Source organism: Tachypleus tridentatus, chromosome 10 (genome assembly GCF_004210375.1).
Source record: "Tachypleus tridentatus isolate NWPU-2018 chromosome 10, ASM421037v1, whole genome shotgun sequence".
NCBI lineage: Eukaryota > Metazoa > Arthropoda > Merostomata > Xiphosura > Limulidae > Tachypleus > Tachypleus tridentatus.
In genome coordinates this window covers 16068830-16085169 of record NC_134834.1, presented here as the reverse complement: position 1 = coordinate 16085169, position 16340 = coordinate 16068830, and the positions used below count along the sequence as shown (strand labels likewise).

At 35.7% G+C, this 16340-nt stretch overlaps 1 protein-coding gene across 1 annotated transcript in view; it reads left to right on the top strand.

Moving 5' to 3' along the window:
- Nucleotides 1–14945, top strand: part of LOC143228779 (glycine receptor subunit alpha-4-like) — a 51346-nt gene extending 36401 nt beyond the window's left edge. Inside the window, exons 8-9 of the mRNA XM_076460133.1 lie at nucleotides 3373–3531; nucleotides 11223–14945. Coding sequence (XP_076316248.1) covers nucleotides 3373–3531; nucleotides 11223–11459 — 396 coding nt within the window. The 3' untranslated portion in view covers nucleotides 11460–14945. The remainder of the gene's footprint in view (nucleotides 1–3372; nucleotides 3532–11222) is intronic.
- Nucleotides 14946–16340: the final 1395 nt, after the last annotated feature.

Genomic DNA, 16340 nt, shown 5'->3' with positions numbered 1-16340 from the left:
AAAGAAATACAGAAATAGACCACGGCGATACTCAACTTTATAGAGATAAAAGAGGTATAGAAATAGACCACGGCGATACTCAACTTCATAGAGATAAAAGAAATACAGAAATAGACCACGGCGATACTCAACTTTGTAAAGATAAAAGAAATACAGAAATAGACCACGGCGATACTCAACTTTATAGAGATAAAAGAGGTATAGAAATAGACCACGGCGATACTCAACTTTGTAAAGATAAAAGAAATACAGAAATAGACCACGGCGATACTCAACTTTATAGAGATAAAAGAGGTATAGAAATAGACCACGGCGATACTCAACTTTATAGAGATAAAAGAGGTATAGAAATAGACCACGGCGATACTCAACTTCATAGAGATAAAAGAAATACAGAAATAGACCACGGCGATACTCAACTTTGTAAAGATAAAAGAGGTACAGAAATAGACCACGGCGATACTCAACTTTATAGAGATAAAAGAAATACAGAAATAGACCACGGCGATACTCAACTTTATAGAGATAAAAGAGGTATAGAAATAGACCACGGCGATACTCAACTTCATAGAGATAAAAGAAATACAGAAATAGACCACGGCGATACTCAACTTTGTAAAGATAAAAGAAATACAGAAATAGACCACGGCGATACTCAACTTTGTAAAGATAAAAGAAATACAGAAATAGACCACGGCGATACTCAACTTTGTAAAGATAAAAGAAATACAGAAATAGACCACGGCGATACTCAACTTTATAAAGATAAAAGAGGTATAGAAATAGACCACGGCGATACTCAACTTTATAGAGATAAAAGAAATACAGAAATAGACCACGGCGATACTCAACTTCATAGAGATAAAAGAAATACAGAAATAGACCACGGCGATACTCAACTTTATAGAGATAAAAGAAATACAGAAATAGACCACGGCGATACTCAACTTTATAAAGATAAAAGAAATACAGCAATAGACCACGGCGATACTCAACTTTATAAAGATAAAAGAGGTATAGAAATAGACCACGGCGATACTCAACTTCATAGAGATAAAAGAAATACAGAAATAGACCACGGCGATACTCAACTTTATAGAGATAAAAGAAATACAGAAATAGACCACGGCGATACTCAACTTTATAAAGATAAAAGAAATACAGCAATAGACCACGGCGATACCCAACTTTATAAATATAAAACATTACAGAAATAAAGATGAAACAATTATATAAATAGACTTCGGAATTGATATTGGGTAAAACAAAAAACATAGTCTGGGTAACTAATGAATAAATATTGAAACATTTTTACCACTGCTACACATAACATTTTACCACTGCTACACATTTAGCTACCAGTTTGCCCGCCATATTTATTTTAATTCCTTTAAGTCTGTCACTGAATCCTGGTTTGGTCGTACGTTTTTTTTTTCACACTTAAGGTGTTTTTGATTAGATATCATGGCTATTTCTCAACACACACGAACAAGTCCTAGCAAAGTAAGAAACTAACACTTGCAAGCAATCAAGATAAGCCATAGGTTTGTAACTCTATTATTTGGAACAGACTTTTACTTTACAGAACCAACCAGAGTCTTTAAAACAGATGGTGGTATTTTTCCCTTTCTAAACGGTGTTAATAGTTACCTTTATAGTGACGCCATGGACTCTAGATCAACAGCTTCTTGTCATCACCTTCACATTTAGATCAAATATGAAACCTAATTGTAGATTATAAAATGTATCAAATGTGAAAAAGCTATGAAAGTCAAGTATGTTTTTTTATCCATACTTTTCGGTGCAAAGGAAAAAGGAATGAAACGTAAGAAAATTGGATATTTTATATCTCGCGTCTGTTTTCATTAATCACACTGGAAATTGATATGTGAAGCAAGCGTCTAGTAGAGCGCCGCCTAAGTTTGCATTACCACAGTCAGAACCACAGACAGGTGGAAAATCGTTAAACTATCACTCCTGTTCATAAGAGGGTAGATCTGTTCTGAAGGCTGTAGTGTATCTTGACGTAGAAAAATTATATAATTCTCTGTGAAGATCAACAATAGTTTTATTGCTTACTGACAAGAATTCGACAAGACACTATTTTGGCTTTGTAGTTGGTTGGGTCTGTAGTAAAACTGCGTGTGTGCCCTCATGTAAAATTCTTATCAGATGGTTTTTGGTTTTTTCTGTTTGGAATTAAAATGCACAAAGCTACATAATGGGCAATCTGTGCTCTGCCCACCCTGGGTGTCAAAACCCGTTTTATAGCGGTGTGAGTCCGTAGATCTGCCTCTGTGCCACTGGTGTGGGGGGAAAGCTATCATTTAACAGGAGATAACGAAAACAGTAATTTATTATACTTGCTTTCTAGCCTCTTGCCTAATTTTAAATAACGATAAATAAACGTTAGCATCAGTTATGGACTTGCAAATCCCACCGTCAGTTTTCTCTTTGCGTAGAAATTAACTGCTGATTCTTAAAAAAAAGTTTTACCATAAAATTTCATGTTTCGAGAAAAACCGATAGAGTAAATTAACTTTGGTTTTCATAATTCTCTAAAGGAACTGATAGAGAAATTAACTTTGGTTTTCATAATTCTCTAAAGGAACCGATAGAGTAAATTAACTTTGGTTTTCATAATTCTCTAAAGGAACCGATAGAGTAAATTAACTTTAGTTTTCATAATTCTCTAAAGGAACCGATAGAGTAAATTAACTTTGGTTTTCATAATTCTCTAAAGGAACCGATAGAGTAAATTAACTTTGGTTTTCATAATTCTCTAAAGGAACCGATAGAGTAAATTAACTTTGGTTTTCATAATTCTCTAAAGGAACCGATAGAGTAAATTAACTTTAGTTTTCATAATTCTCTAAAGGAACCGATAGAGTAAATTAACCTTGGTTTTCATAATTCTCTAAATGAACCGATAGAATAAATTAACCTTGGCTTTCATTATTCTCAAAATGAACCGATAGAGTAAACTAACCTTGGTTTTCATAATTCTCTAAATGAACCGATAGAATGAATTAACCTTGGTTTTCATAATTCTCTAAATGAACCGATAGAGTAAATTAACCTTAGTTTTCATAATTCTCTAAATGAACCGATAGAGTAAATTAACCTTGGTTTTCATAATTCTCTAAAGGAACCGATAGAGTAAATTAACCTTGGTTTTCATAATTCTCTAAATGAACCGATAGAGTAAATTAACCTTGGTTTTCATAATTCTCTAAATGAACCGATAGAGTAAATTAACCTTGGTTTTCATAATTCTCAAAAGGAACCGATAAAATAAATTAACCTTGGTTTTCATAATTCTCTAAATGAACCGATAGAGTAAATTAACCTTGGTTTTCATCACTTTCTAAGGGAACTGATATTTGGATGGCCACGTGCATGCTGTTCGTGTTCGCTACTTTGATGGAATTTGTTGTCGTCAAATTTTTGGACAAACGACGACAACTTTACTTCAGAAATCAAGTGAAGAACTCTATTTTTAGCTCGTCTGAATATTCGTCTGGTTCCTTGGTAAGATATTCCTCAATTTTAAATTAATCTGATAAAAATTACTAAACCACACGTTCTGCGAAAACAAACAACATAAAATTATTCTGAAGACAATAGAATTAACTTGTCAACGTTACAGTAAAACAAAATTAATATAACAAAGGAAGAATAATACAAAACTTAAACTTAAATCATTTAAAGGACTTGGTTTGTTTTTTTAATTTCGCGCAAAGCAACTCGAGGGCTATCTGCGCTAGCCGTCTCTAATTTAGCAGTGTAAGACTAGAGGGAAGGCAGTTAGTCATCACCACCTACCGACAACTCTTAGGCTACTCTTTTACCAACAAATAGTGGGATCGACCGTAGGTTTATAACGCCCCCACCACGGCTGAAAGGGCAAGCATGTTTGATGCCACAGGGATTTGAACTCGCGATCCTCGGATTACGAGTCGAACGCCTTAACCCACCAGGCCATCCCGGGTCCTCTTTTCTTAAAGAAAAAATAGCAGAAGATATTAGAGCTTCTTTCTCTCTAAGCTTGTAGATTCTGGTATTTAAGAGAAATAATGATGTCTGCAGATTTAGATTGTTACTAGGTTTATGACCTTGTCCATGTACAGGTCCAGTTAGCTCACAGTTAAAGACCCACTGAGAGACCACAATTAAAGGGACTCTCGTGTGAACTCATTTGTCAAGAGTGTTTACTATTTTAATTAATCCCAGTTTTTAATTAATTAAACTTTTGTTTGAAATTAAGCACAAAACTACACGATGGGCTGGCTAGCAGTGTTCTGCTCACCACTGTTATTGAACCCTGGGTTTTAGCGTTGTAAGTCTGCAGACGGCCCCGGCATGGCCAGGTGGTTAAGGCGCTCGATTCGTAATCTGAGGCTTGCGGGTTCGAATCTCCATCGCAACAAACATGTTCGCTCTTTCAGCCGTGGGGCATTATAATGTGACGGTCAATCCCACTATTTGTTGGTAAAGAGTAGCCGAAGATTTGGCGGTGGGTGGTGATAACTAGCTGCCTCTCTCTTGTCTTACAGTGCTAAATTGGGGATGGCTAGCGCGGATAGCCCTCGTGTACCTTTGCGCGAAATTGAAAAAACAAACGAGTCTGCAGACGTATTGCTGTGACACTGTGAGCAAATGTTATGTTACTATATTAAATGAACTAGTTTTAAATACCAACCCTCTAACTATAACCACAACTGGTAGGACCCACACGTTGCATCACATTTAGAAATCTTTATTTGTTAATAATTTAAGAAAATTACACACATAATTCGAACAGTTCTTTACGAAATTAATTGCAATGTGTTCGTGCACGTTTTGGAAATGGTGTATTTCAGTATTACCGTTTTTACCTGTGGTCAGCTAGCCTTGGGAGAATTTAACAAAAATAGTATTTCAGTCAGTATGAAAATATTTGAAACTCATCCATTGCTGTAATAAACATCTAACTGCTACAGTTTTGATAAAGCAGTGACATAAGAAATAACTTACGGGAGAAACAACCATCGTTGACCGCAATGACTGTGCGAGTACTGATTATATGTGTAGTCTATGGTGATTGTTGAGGTGAAGACAGCTCGACCTATCAGCGTGCGTTAAACACCTTAGAAGTATATCACTCATAATTGTAGTGAAAAGTAGGGTAGTAAAAGTTAGATGGCGCTGCTTTAGTGCTATTTATCATGTTGATTGTTAATGTATCTTTTAATTACGCATTTTCATTATGATTTTGTGTATTTTTAAACGTTTTAATTACTGTTATACAAGCATGTATAAGTGCGATAAACCAAAGTCATGAGTCAGGATACGCTTTGGGTCTATTATATTATTGCCAATCTGCTAGTAATAAAGCCATGAGCCTATAAGTAAAAAGAGATCGAGTAACTGTTAATTTTCACTTCTTTAAGCCTAAAGAGATGGACAAAGTGTTAACTTTTATTTTTTTAAGCCTATAGATATCGAGAAAGTATTATATTTTACTTCTTTAAGCCTAATGATATCGAGAAAGTATTATATTTTACTTCTTTAAGTCTAATGATATCGAGAAAGTATTATATTTTACTTCTTTAAGCCTAATGATATCGAGAAAGTATTATATTTTACTTCTTTAAGTCTAATGATATCGAGAAAGTATTATATTTTACTTCTTTAAGTCTAATGATATCGAGAAAGTATTATATTTTACTTCTTTAAGCCTAATGATATCGAGAAAGTATTATATTTTACTTCTTTAAGTCTAATGATATCGAGAAAGTATTATATTTTACTTCTTTAAGCCTAAAGATATCGAGAAAGTATTATATTTTACTTCTTTAAGCCTAATGATATCGAGAAAGTATTATATTTTACTTCTTTAAGCCTAAAGATATCGAGAAAGTATTATATTTTACTTCTTTAAGCCTAAAGATATCGAGAAAGTATTATATTTTACTTCTTTAAGCGTAAAGATATCGAGAAAGTATTATATTTTACTTCTTTAAGCCTAAAGATATCGAGAAAGTATTATATTTTACTTCTTTAAGCCTAAAGATATCTAGAAAGTATTATATTTTACTTCTTTAAGCCTAATGATATCGAGAAAGTATTATATTTTACTTCTTTAAGCCTAAAAATATCGAGAAAGTATGATATTTTACTTCTTTAAGCCTAGAAAGATCGAAAAAGTGGCATTTTTTACTTCTTTAAGCCTAGAAAGATCGAAAAGTGGCATTTTTTACTTCTTTAAGCCTAGAAAGATCGAAAAAGTGGCATTTTTTACTTTTTTAAGCTTAAAAAGATTTAAAAAGTAAAACATTGACTTATTGGAGCCCCGATAGTTTGTCTAAATTTTTATTTCTAGTGAAACAGTTGGTTCTTGGATTGATTCTACCTTGTAGACGACTCTGAAGTACTTAGAGAATCCAATTTTAAACTAACAAACCAGTGTTTTAATGTGTGTGTATGTTTCCTTGTAGCAAAGCCACATCAGGCTTTCTGCCGTGTCCACCAATGAGAATCGAACCAATGTTTTCTCTAGTGTTTTCAATCCATGTGCAGAATGAATGTTTTCATGTGCACCAGTATCATAGCAAAGTGCAGATGTGCGATACCAGATTTTTTTTACTAAGGGTTGTGGTGGTTTTTTCAGACAGTCAACCCTATTAAATCATTAGACCGATTTTCAGTGTTACCAGTTGATTATTTGGGCTTTAGGCCTGTCAACTGCCACGGTAATTACTGCCATTAACTTGTTGAGATTCCTCACTGTTGCTAAGTATTTCGCTGCTAGAAATTTTTTTTTTTTTAAATTTCGCGCAAAGCTACACGAGGGCTATCTGTGCTAGCCGTCCTTAGTTTAGCAGTGTAAGACAAGAGGGAAAGCAGCTAGTCATCACCACCCACCGCCAACTCTTGGGTTACTCTTTTACCAACGAATTGTGAGATTGACCGTCACATTATAACACTCCCACGGCTAAAAGAGCGAGCATGTTTGGTGCGACTGGGATTCGAACCCGCGACCCTCGAGATTACGAGTCGAACGCCTTAACCCACCTGGCCATGCTTGCTAGATGAATTAAGCGATTGGTTGTGTTGTTACGCACTGATGCAGTTTAGACGTAACACTGAATCGAACCCCTGATCTTAGCATTGTAAATCCAAAATCTTACCGCTGAATCATCGGGGGGAGGGACATTTGCAGACGAAAAGGACGTAGCTAGTCAAAGCTCACCGCCATCTTTGACCGTTAGCCCTTACACCCTTGTGCAAATTAATTGAAACAAATGGTCATTTTACAATATTTTCAGCATGGCGGCCGGTGTAGGCTCGCTGGACCCGCTGATTTTCTTTAATAGTCATTTTTTCACACAGATGGCATCATTAGCTGTGTTTTGCAGTACGGTCGATATATGACGAAATTTTGAGGAATATTACGTCATTCAAAATTGCGTTAGAAGGGCAAGGAGACCAGTCAAAAAACAACTTCTTACCAACTCAATTAAGACAAAACTGTATCAATGGGGTCTGAAATACAAGAACTGGACGCAACAACAATGGAGGAAGGTGTTATTTAGTGACGAGACTCATTTCTTCGTATGGGGTCAAAGAAGTCTGCATGTTCGCAGATCTCCAGGTAAGAAAATTCGAGAATCTCACATCAATCACTTTGCAAAACATTCCTTGAAGAAGATGTTTTGGGGCTTTTTCAGTTACTATGGTGTCGGAGGCTTACATATCATAGAAGGTATGATGCGAGAACCACAGTACATCGAAGTTTTGCAGAGAAGAATCGTTCCAAATTGAAAAAGAGATTTCCAGATGGATCTTGCATTTTTCAGCAAGATCTGGCTCCTTGCCACACATCGAAACTTATGAAGAATTTTATGACTACAACGCGAATAAAGGTGCTGGACTGGCCTGGAAACTCTCCGGACTTAAATCCTATTAAAAATCTTTGGGCGATTGTAAAGAAAGACTTCAGGGAAAAGACTGTACTACGAAAGATGAGCTAATTGAGGCCATAATTGAGGTGTGGTACCGCGATCCAAACATTAGTAAAGATTGCAGTCAACTCGTGGACTCGATGCCAAAGCGGATTAATGATCTTCTGAAAAATGAAGGCGGTCATATCATGTATTAATTTGTGAGTAATTTTTGGATTCTCAGAAATAAAACGCAAAAAATTGAAAAAAAATTGTAATTTTCCGTCTTGTTTCAATTAATTTGCAGAAGGGTGAATACAGTGCCCCCACGATATTAAATTGCAAAGCAAGTTTCTATGGTAACGAAATACCAACCATGTATCTCTAGATTCACAATAAAGGCACGTTAGAAATTAGGTAAAGCCCCTGAGCAGCCCTCAATAGGTAAAGATTTGGTGTTGAGCAGTTTTTTTTTCCTAATTATCAGTCTTCACTGTTATAAGCTTCGCGTCTGGTTCTTGTGTATATAAACAATACTGGTAGACGTAGCATATATAAAGGCATCTATTGAAAACCTTTGTGTATAAGATATATTTTATGTATCGTCCACCAAACAGCGGGCTCTTGGTTGATACATTTATGTATACGGCTACAGAGTAAACTTTAAAGGTTCTGGTTAATTTACTGCCACCTATTGTGTTAAATATGAATGACAATCAATCATGTCTTAAAACACAAATAGGGCAACTGACACACATGAACCAGAACTACAACATGTCTAGCGCCGTTTATTTCGGTACAAGATTGAACTTAGGGCCAGTTATTAAATTAGAAACGTAAAGATGAACAAAAGGTTAATAAAACTACTAATTAAAGAACTTTATCTTTGAAATTAATGACGAACAATATTTGAATGGCGAAATTAGGTTTGTTATTGTTTTTTTCTTCCTTTAGCCAACGAATTAATATTGTGATTTTGTAGTATATCTTATGCATACAAAACATTTAAAATATTTTCAAATCATCAAGAAAACAAGTCATTAAAAATATATTAATAATAATACATAATACTAACTCAGCGCCATCTAACTTTTACTACCCTACTTTGCACGGCAATTATGAGTGTTTAACGCAAGCTGATAGGCTAATCAGTGTTCGCCGCACGAATCACCATAGACGACACATATAATCAGTATTCGGGTGTCTATAAATTACATCTTACGTCACCGCTTTTCAAAACTGCAGTAATTTTATGCTTGTTATAGTAACGGACGAGATTCTAATATTTATATATAATGACTAAAATACTGTTTCTGTTAAATTCTCCCAAGGCGGTAAAATTGGTAACACAGAAAGTACACCACTGTAAGATTAATGTTTGCTCGAATTATTTACACAGAATGTTAAATACTGATTACTAAATACGACGTGGGAGCAGCCAGTGGTGGTCATGGTTTGAAGCTCGATATAAAGTTAATAATAATAATGTATTTACTTAATAATTTAATTCACCTCTTTAAAACTCTCAATGTATTAACATAATATTCGCTTTCCAGAGAAATGTCTGTAGACCCACAACGCTAGAAACTGAGGTTCGATACTCATGGTGGGCAGAGCACAGATAGCCCACCTTGTAGCTTAACTTCAAACAAAACAAAATACCAATAAAAGAATCGACAAGCTACACAAGGGTACGTTATTGTATCAAAGTAAATTTACATAACACGCACAAGGATATATCGTTTTCCAAATATAAAATAATACAAGCCATGTATATGCTATACAGTATTGTACAAGTCACACAGGAATATTTCGCTTTGTCAGTATCAGGTTACACAAGTCACCCCAGAAACCACCGTTAAATCTCGATTACGTTAGAGAAAAGAACGGGAAGATATACAGGTGTACGTGCATTACAAGTAAATGTAGATTAGTTTTCATAGATATGTAAAAAGGCCAGGTGGGTTAAGGCGTTCGACTCGTAATCTAAGGGTCGCAGGTTCGAATCCCCGTCGCACCAAACATGCTTGCCCTTTCAGCCATGGGGGCGTTATAATGTTTCGGTCAATCACACTATTTGTTGGTAAAAGGGTATCCCAAGAGTTGGCGGAGGGTTGTATGACTAGCTGCCTTTCCTCTAGTCTTACACTGCTAAATTAGGAACGGCCAGCGCAGATAGCCCTCGAGTAGCTTTGCGCGAAATTCAAAACAAACATAAGAGTTGGACCGTGTCATTCACACGGAACTTTCAAAATTGACATAATAGTCAAGTTAAAGTAGTCCAAATGTTAACACTTATTGATACAAAATAAAGTATTGACTGTAGCATGGATTCACTACGTAACAGCTGGAACAAAATTCCAGACAACACGCCACACACGTGCATAGATGTTGTTTTTGTTCTCTGTAATCAAACGCAAAACAACACAAAGAGCCGCCCGTGCTCCGTCTGTCAAGGGTATAGAAACATGGATTCTAATGGTACAAGTCCACAGATATCAGCCACAGGTGGGCGCGCGTGTTACGTGATATTTTTGTTTTTTGTTTTTTTGCGTACAGACAACAAATATCTCGCTGACCATGTATAATACTGTGTAATGTTTGATATTTCAAAATATTCATGTGGTTATTATAATAATACATTACAGAATGTACTTTGTTTTCATCGATATCCGTAAACCCCGTGCATCTTTAAACTTGATTTTACATTAATTCTATTTCCCTAACCACGTGGACGTTTGAATGTCAAACATTTTCAAAATTACGTATCACGGTGGAACAGCAGTAAGTTTATCCACTAATAACGCTAAAATCCGGGGTTCGAGAACATTTCAACTAAAATCCGAAAGTCACTGTACTTTACTATTCAAATAATTTACCCCAAATATGTCACGAACCTGTAATTCTAAGCTTAAGTTGGACTCGTATTTTACCTTGAAACATCCAGTAATTTTGTATTCTTTAGATCAATTCTGAATGAAATTTTTCAAATACTAAGTATGTGGCTGTCTCGTGATTACTATTAACCATCCTATAATGATAGCCTCTGACTTTATATGTGAAAACAGTATTATTACATGTGTTTATTGTCAGTAGATAGTTTTAGACTTAGCAAGTGGAAACCAACAATGTGTATGTATTACTGTCTTATTTTTCACTAAAATAGTGATTTCTAGATATCAAAGTAGTACTTTGAACAAAATATATTTACTGCACTCTCCATCGACAGATAAATTAAGCAGTGCTTTCGAAATAACCTCAGTTATCTATTATCCTCAGTAACTATTGTTTATATAGGTTTCTTTGGAGTCGTCACATTCCAGTAATAAGAAACTATTCTCGCCAAGAGAGGTCGCCCCTCGCCTTGCTTGGAATGTGGCATCGCAACAAGACAGTCACAGATGGTTCAAGCCGCCATCTTGGTCCCTGGACTGGGTGGTTGCTATTGACTATGCTTCTCGACTATTATTTCCTGTAGCATTTTTAGTGTTCAACACCGTGTACTGGCCTACACTCCTAACCAGACATCTCTAATGTAAAAATATTAACACTGTATTTCTATCTTTCTTCTTAGCTATCACACCATGTATTAATGTATACTACTAAACAGACATCTTTAATGTAAAAATATCAGGCCTAAACAAATCATCAGATTGTTAACTTCCTCCTCTGCTAATGAAGAGCTATCTCTGAAGGAAGTGTTTCAATACTATTTTACAAAGAAACGAACATTGTTATCCTTGTTTATAAGAAACGTAAAGTTCACAGAAACATAACAATGTAAGAGCATGTCTCACAGGTTTCTGTGTAAATATAATAGTACTTATTGTCTGTTGTATGTCCATGTAACTACTTCGGGGCCCTGTATGACCAGGTGGTTAAGAAACTCGACTCGTTATCCGAGGATCGCGGGTTCGAATCCCCGTCGCACCAAACATGCTCACCCTATCAGCAGTGGGGGCGTCACAATGTTATAATCAATCCCACTATTCGTTGGTAAAAAGAGTAGCCCAAGAGTTGGCGGTGGATGGTGATGACTAGCTGCCTTCCCTCTAGTCTTACACTACTAAATTAGGGACGGCTGGCGCAGATAGCCTTAGTGTAGCTTTGGGCGAAATTCAAAACAAACGAAATACCTTTCTGAGTGGTATGAAAAGAAACGGACACCGTGAAAGATAAAAACAATAACAACACTGACATTGGTCAGTTCGGATCTTCTCTGATTTGTAAGTCTTTGATATAAAACTATTTCCATAGGATAAAGCAGACAAACAAGCATTTACGCACGAGGAGTAAGTGGGTTGTAGGGGATTCGAGACAACTTAGTTTCAGGGGGACGATGTCATGCATATTTGGGGGGGGGGGTAATCGATGTTCAGTCAGTCCCTAGTAATTTTTGGAAACAGGTACGAATAAGTTTAAAGTATTTCATACCGGACGTTTGACCAAAAGTGTGTGAAAAGACACAGTATTAAAACTATAACTAATGCCAGTGTAACAAAAACACTGATATAGGACAATCTGTTTTGAAATTCGCGCAAGGCTACACGAGAGTTATCATCGCTATCCGTCTCTTAACAGAGAAAGACTAGAAGGAAGGCAACTAGTAATCACCACCCATCCTTTCATCAACTAATAAATAATGGGATTGACGGTTTCAACAGGTCAGCATGTCTGATGGAATGAGGATTTGAACCTGAGACCCTCAGGTTGCAAGTTGGTTGAGTGCCCTCACCACCTGTCCATACTGGGGTCTGACAATTTTTGTCGTGTTCTTGATAATAAATATCTTAATATACAACAGACAAATAAGATAGTAGAATGTTGGAAACTTTAATGGTCAATTAGCCATCACTCGATTTAACCTTTAAATGGGCCAGCACAAATCTAAACACTTATAATGCAAAAAATCCGGGGTGCGATTCTCCGAGATGGATAAAGTACAAAACGCCCACTGTTCCGCTTTGGAGTAAGTGAACCAAATAAAAAAAAAACATCTCTTGTAAAGACGAGCTTTGTGTTTATTTCCAAAAAACGAGCAAAATAAAGAAACAAAGACAAATTATAAAGATTTTTTTTAAGTATTTCGTTTTTCCTTAATAATATAACAGCTAAAAACAGTGTCCAAACAAGTTTCACAAAGAAATCAACTGTTTTTGTTCTTACAATCGTGAAGTCCATCGTAATTCTCAAATCGTCAATTCACCTACACGCCATTCAAAAAGTATTGTGAGATAAAAAATTCAATTTCCATGGACTCACCATACACTGTTCCTACTTCCACTATATCTCTTTATACCGTGCAAGTATTCACTGAACGAAATATCTTAGTTTTGCTTACGTCACAAAGACCCGTTATCTCATTCAAGATACTCAGTAAATATTCGGAAGACGATTTTTAATGTTTCATAGGCTCAGTCTTACTTAGAATATACTACCACTAGTCACTAGAAGACGGTTTTCAGTGTCTCAATTAGAATATGCTTAGACTAATCACTAGAAAACAGTTTTCAGTGTTTCATAGTCTTACTTAGAATATGCTAAGACTAGTCACTAGAAAACGGTTTTCAGTGTTTCATAGGCCCACAGTCTTACTTAGAATACGCTAAGACTAGTCACTAGAAGAGGGTTTTCAATGTCTCAAGCTTACAGTCTTACTTAGAATATGCTAAGACTAGTCACTATAAAACGGTTTTCATTGTTTCATAAGCTCATATTATTATTTATAATATGCAAAGAAAAACACCTTAGCTCACCTGGCCATGGCGGCTTCGTGTATAAGACGTGCCCAGTAACGGTCAGTTATAAACTCTCTTTGTTAACGTGAAGATGACCTATGAGGGTTGAAACATTGTTCTCTGCTTTATTAGTAAAAGTGTTAATACCCAAATCAACCGTCCCGACATACATTTTTATTTCAAGTTGGTTTCTAGTCATCACGAATTGTTCGTGATATTATACATCTTTGTTACACGAGCGCTGCCCAATTCGTTCGGCTCAGCAGCGCCCCCCAGTTTATAGTTAACAAGAAATTTTTTAGAAATTAATAAACACCCAGTTTCCTTTGTTTTCAACCTCTAACGAATACAATAAAATGAAGCATAGTTTGAATTAAACAATAAGCTGTATTTTGCGATATCCAATACACTTTGTGTTGTAATAATTAAAGAGATCTGTAGACCAGTGGTTCACAAACTTTTAGTCTAAGACTCCCTTGGTGGAAATAAAAACGTTCGAGACCTCCTATAACTTTAGACTGGTGATGGAAAACAGTGCTGTAGTGAAAACAAAAACATGTCCTTTAGACATATTGTATTTTGTTTAATTCAGTATAATTTTTTTATCAGCTTATATATTTATAATTAAAATTAGTTTAGCATCTTTCTTTTTGGCGCCCTCTCCCGCAACTATAAAAGTACTCGGGTGTGGTCAAGGCACTCGACTCGTAATCTGAGTATTGCAGGTTCGAATACTAGTTACACCTAACACGCTCGCCCTTTCATCCGTGGGGGCGTTATAATGTTACAGTCAATCCCACTATTCGTTGGCAAAAGAGTAGCTCAACAGTTTGCGGTGAGTGGTGATGACTAGCTGCCCTCCCTTTTGTCTTATACTACTAAATTAGGAACGGCTAGCGCAGATAACCCTCGTGTAGCTTTGCGCGAAATCAAAACACAAACAAAGAAAAAACTTCACTGACCCCAGTAGTGCCACGACTCCCACTTTAGTGAACTCTGCGTTAAATAATAGGAAAAAATTTGACACTTAGTTTGAGAAATATACAGAAATGAGACGTAGAATATTACAAATATGAAAGATTTATACGTCTGTATAATTATTTGTTCTTTATTTTCAAACAAAAAACAAAAAGGTCGGATAGTTTAAAGTTTCTCACAGTTACCCTGTTCGATCATATGACATTGTTAGATGGCGCCTTTCGAGATAATTATGTAACGTGAATTATTTAGTATGACTCTTACGAAGTTTAGATGAAAGACTAATATTCTGAGTGTAGAAACTAACATAATATTTCACCTTTAGGCCCATATCTGACGTTAATATTTGGTTGTATGTTAAAAATAAAGTTTCCTTTCAGAGTGTTCGAGAACATCTGTTACTATAAAGTTAATAAATTTATTTTCGCAGCTAATATTAGCCTATTGCAAATAAAATATTTGTGTGTTAATTATTTTGAATTTATTTTACAAGCAGTTTAACACGACGGTCATTTTCACTTCACTTGTACTCAAATATTGGAACTCGAAATAGATGAACAAAGTGAACACGCACACACACCTAGCAATAAAACAAACCAAAAAAACTACGTTTTCAGTTTGTGTAATACCCTTTTATCTTTCATTTCTTATACCAACACAATGATCTGGAAAACAAGAACATTCGAGTTTGGAGTTTTAGGAAGATACGTCCAATACTCTATGGACACAAAAAGACCCCATTTTTCAGCCATCTTCATCCTCTGATTGAGTCAGCAGTTTGAAGGTTTCAAATTTATAACGAAATCCATTTTCGTACGAACAGCCTTCAGTACAGTAGATAAACTAATTTCAACAGACATGAGATGGAAAAGAACGGTAAAAAAAGAAAGACCTTATGAAATTCTGTACATCAATAACCACACTGTGGAGCCCTGGTGAGCGTCAATACGACAAGAACCACACTGTGGAGCCCTGGTGAGCGTCAATACAACAAGAACCACACTGTGGAGCCCTGGTGACCATCTATCTATATGACAAGAATCGCATTATTGAACCTGGAACTTGGTGACCATCTATACAACAATAACGATATTGTGAAATCTGATAGACACCTACAGAATAATAACCACATCGACAAACACGGAAGACAATACAGTAAACACCACCTACTGCTAATTCTTGGGTCATTCTTTTACCAACGAGCGTGTACGTTACAAAACTGTAAAAGAGCAGAATTAGCAAACTTGACATAAGGTTTTCTTTGAGAGAATTACCAAACTTGTCACATAAGGATTTTCTCACGAGAATTACCAAACTTGGCATGTAAGGGTTTACCTTTCACTTTTCCTATAAATCTTCATTTTTCAAAACAAACTATTACAGATAAGAATTAGCATTTCAATGAATAAAATAAGATTTATTCTTAAAACCAAAAGAGAAACCAAAGTTAGGGTTCTTGTCTTGGTAATCACATGCCTTCTACAGAACCATCATGACAAAATTCTGGGGCCCTTACAAGTTATGTAATTACTTTCAATACACAAGTTTGGTGTGAAAGTAGTAATTGTTTTACTTAAATATAATTATCAGTGTAGTTATATGAATTCCTACCAGGTGGCTCTATATTATAATACGATTGCCCCATATGCGATGTAGTTGACGCACATCTGCACTACTAGTAACAGGCCATAGTTATAGG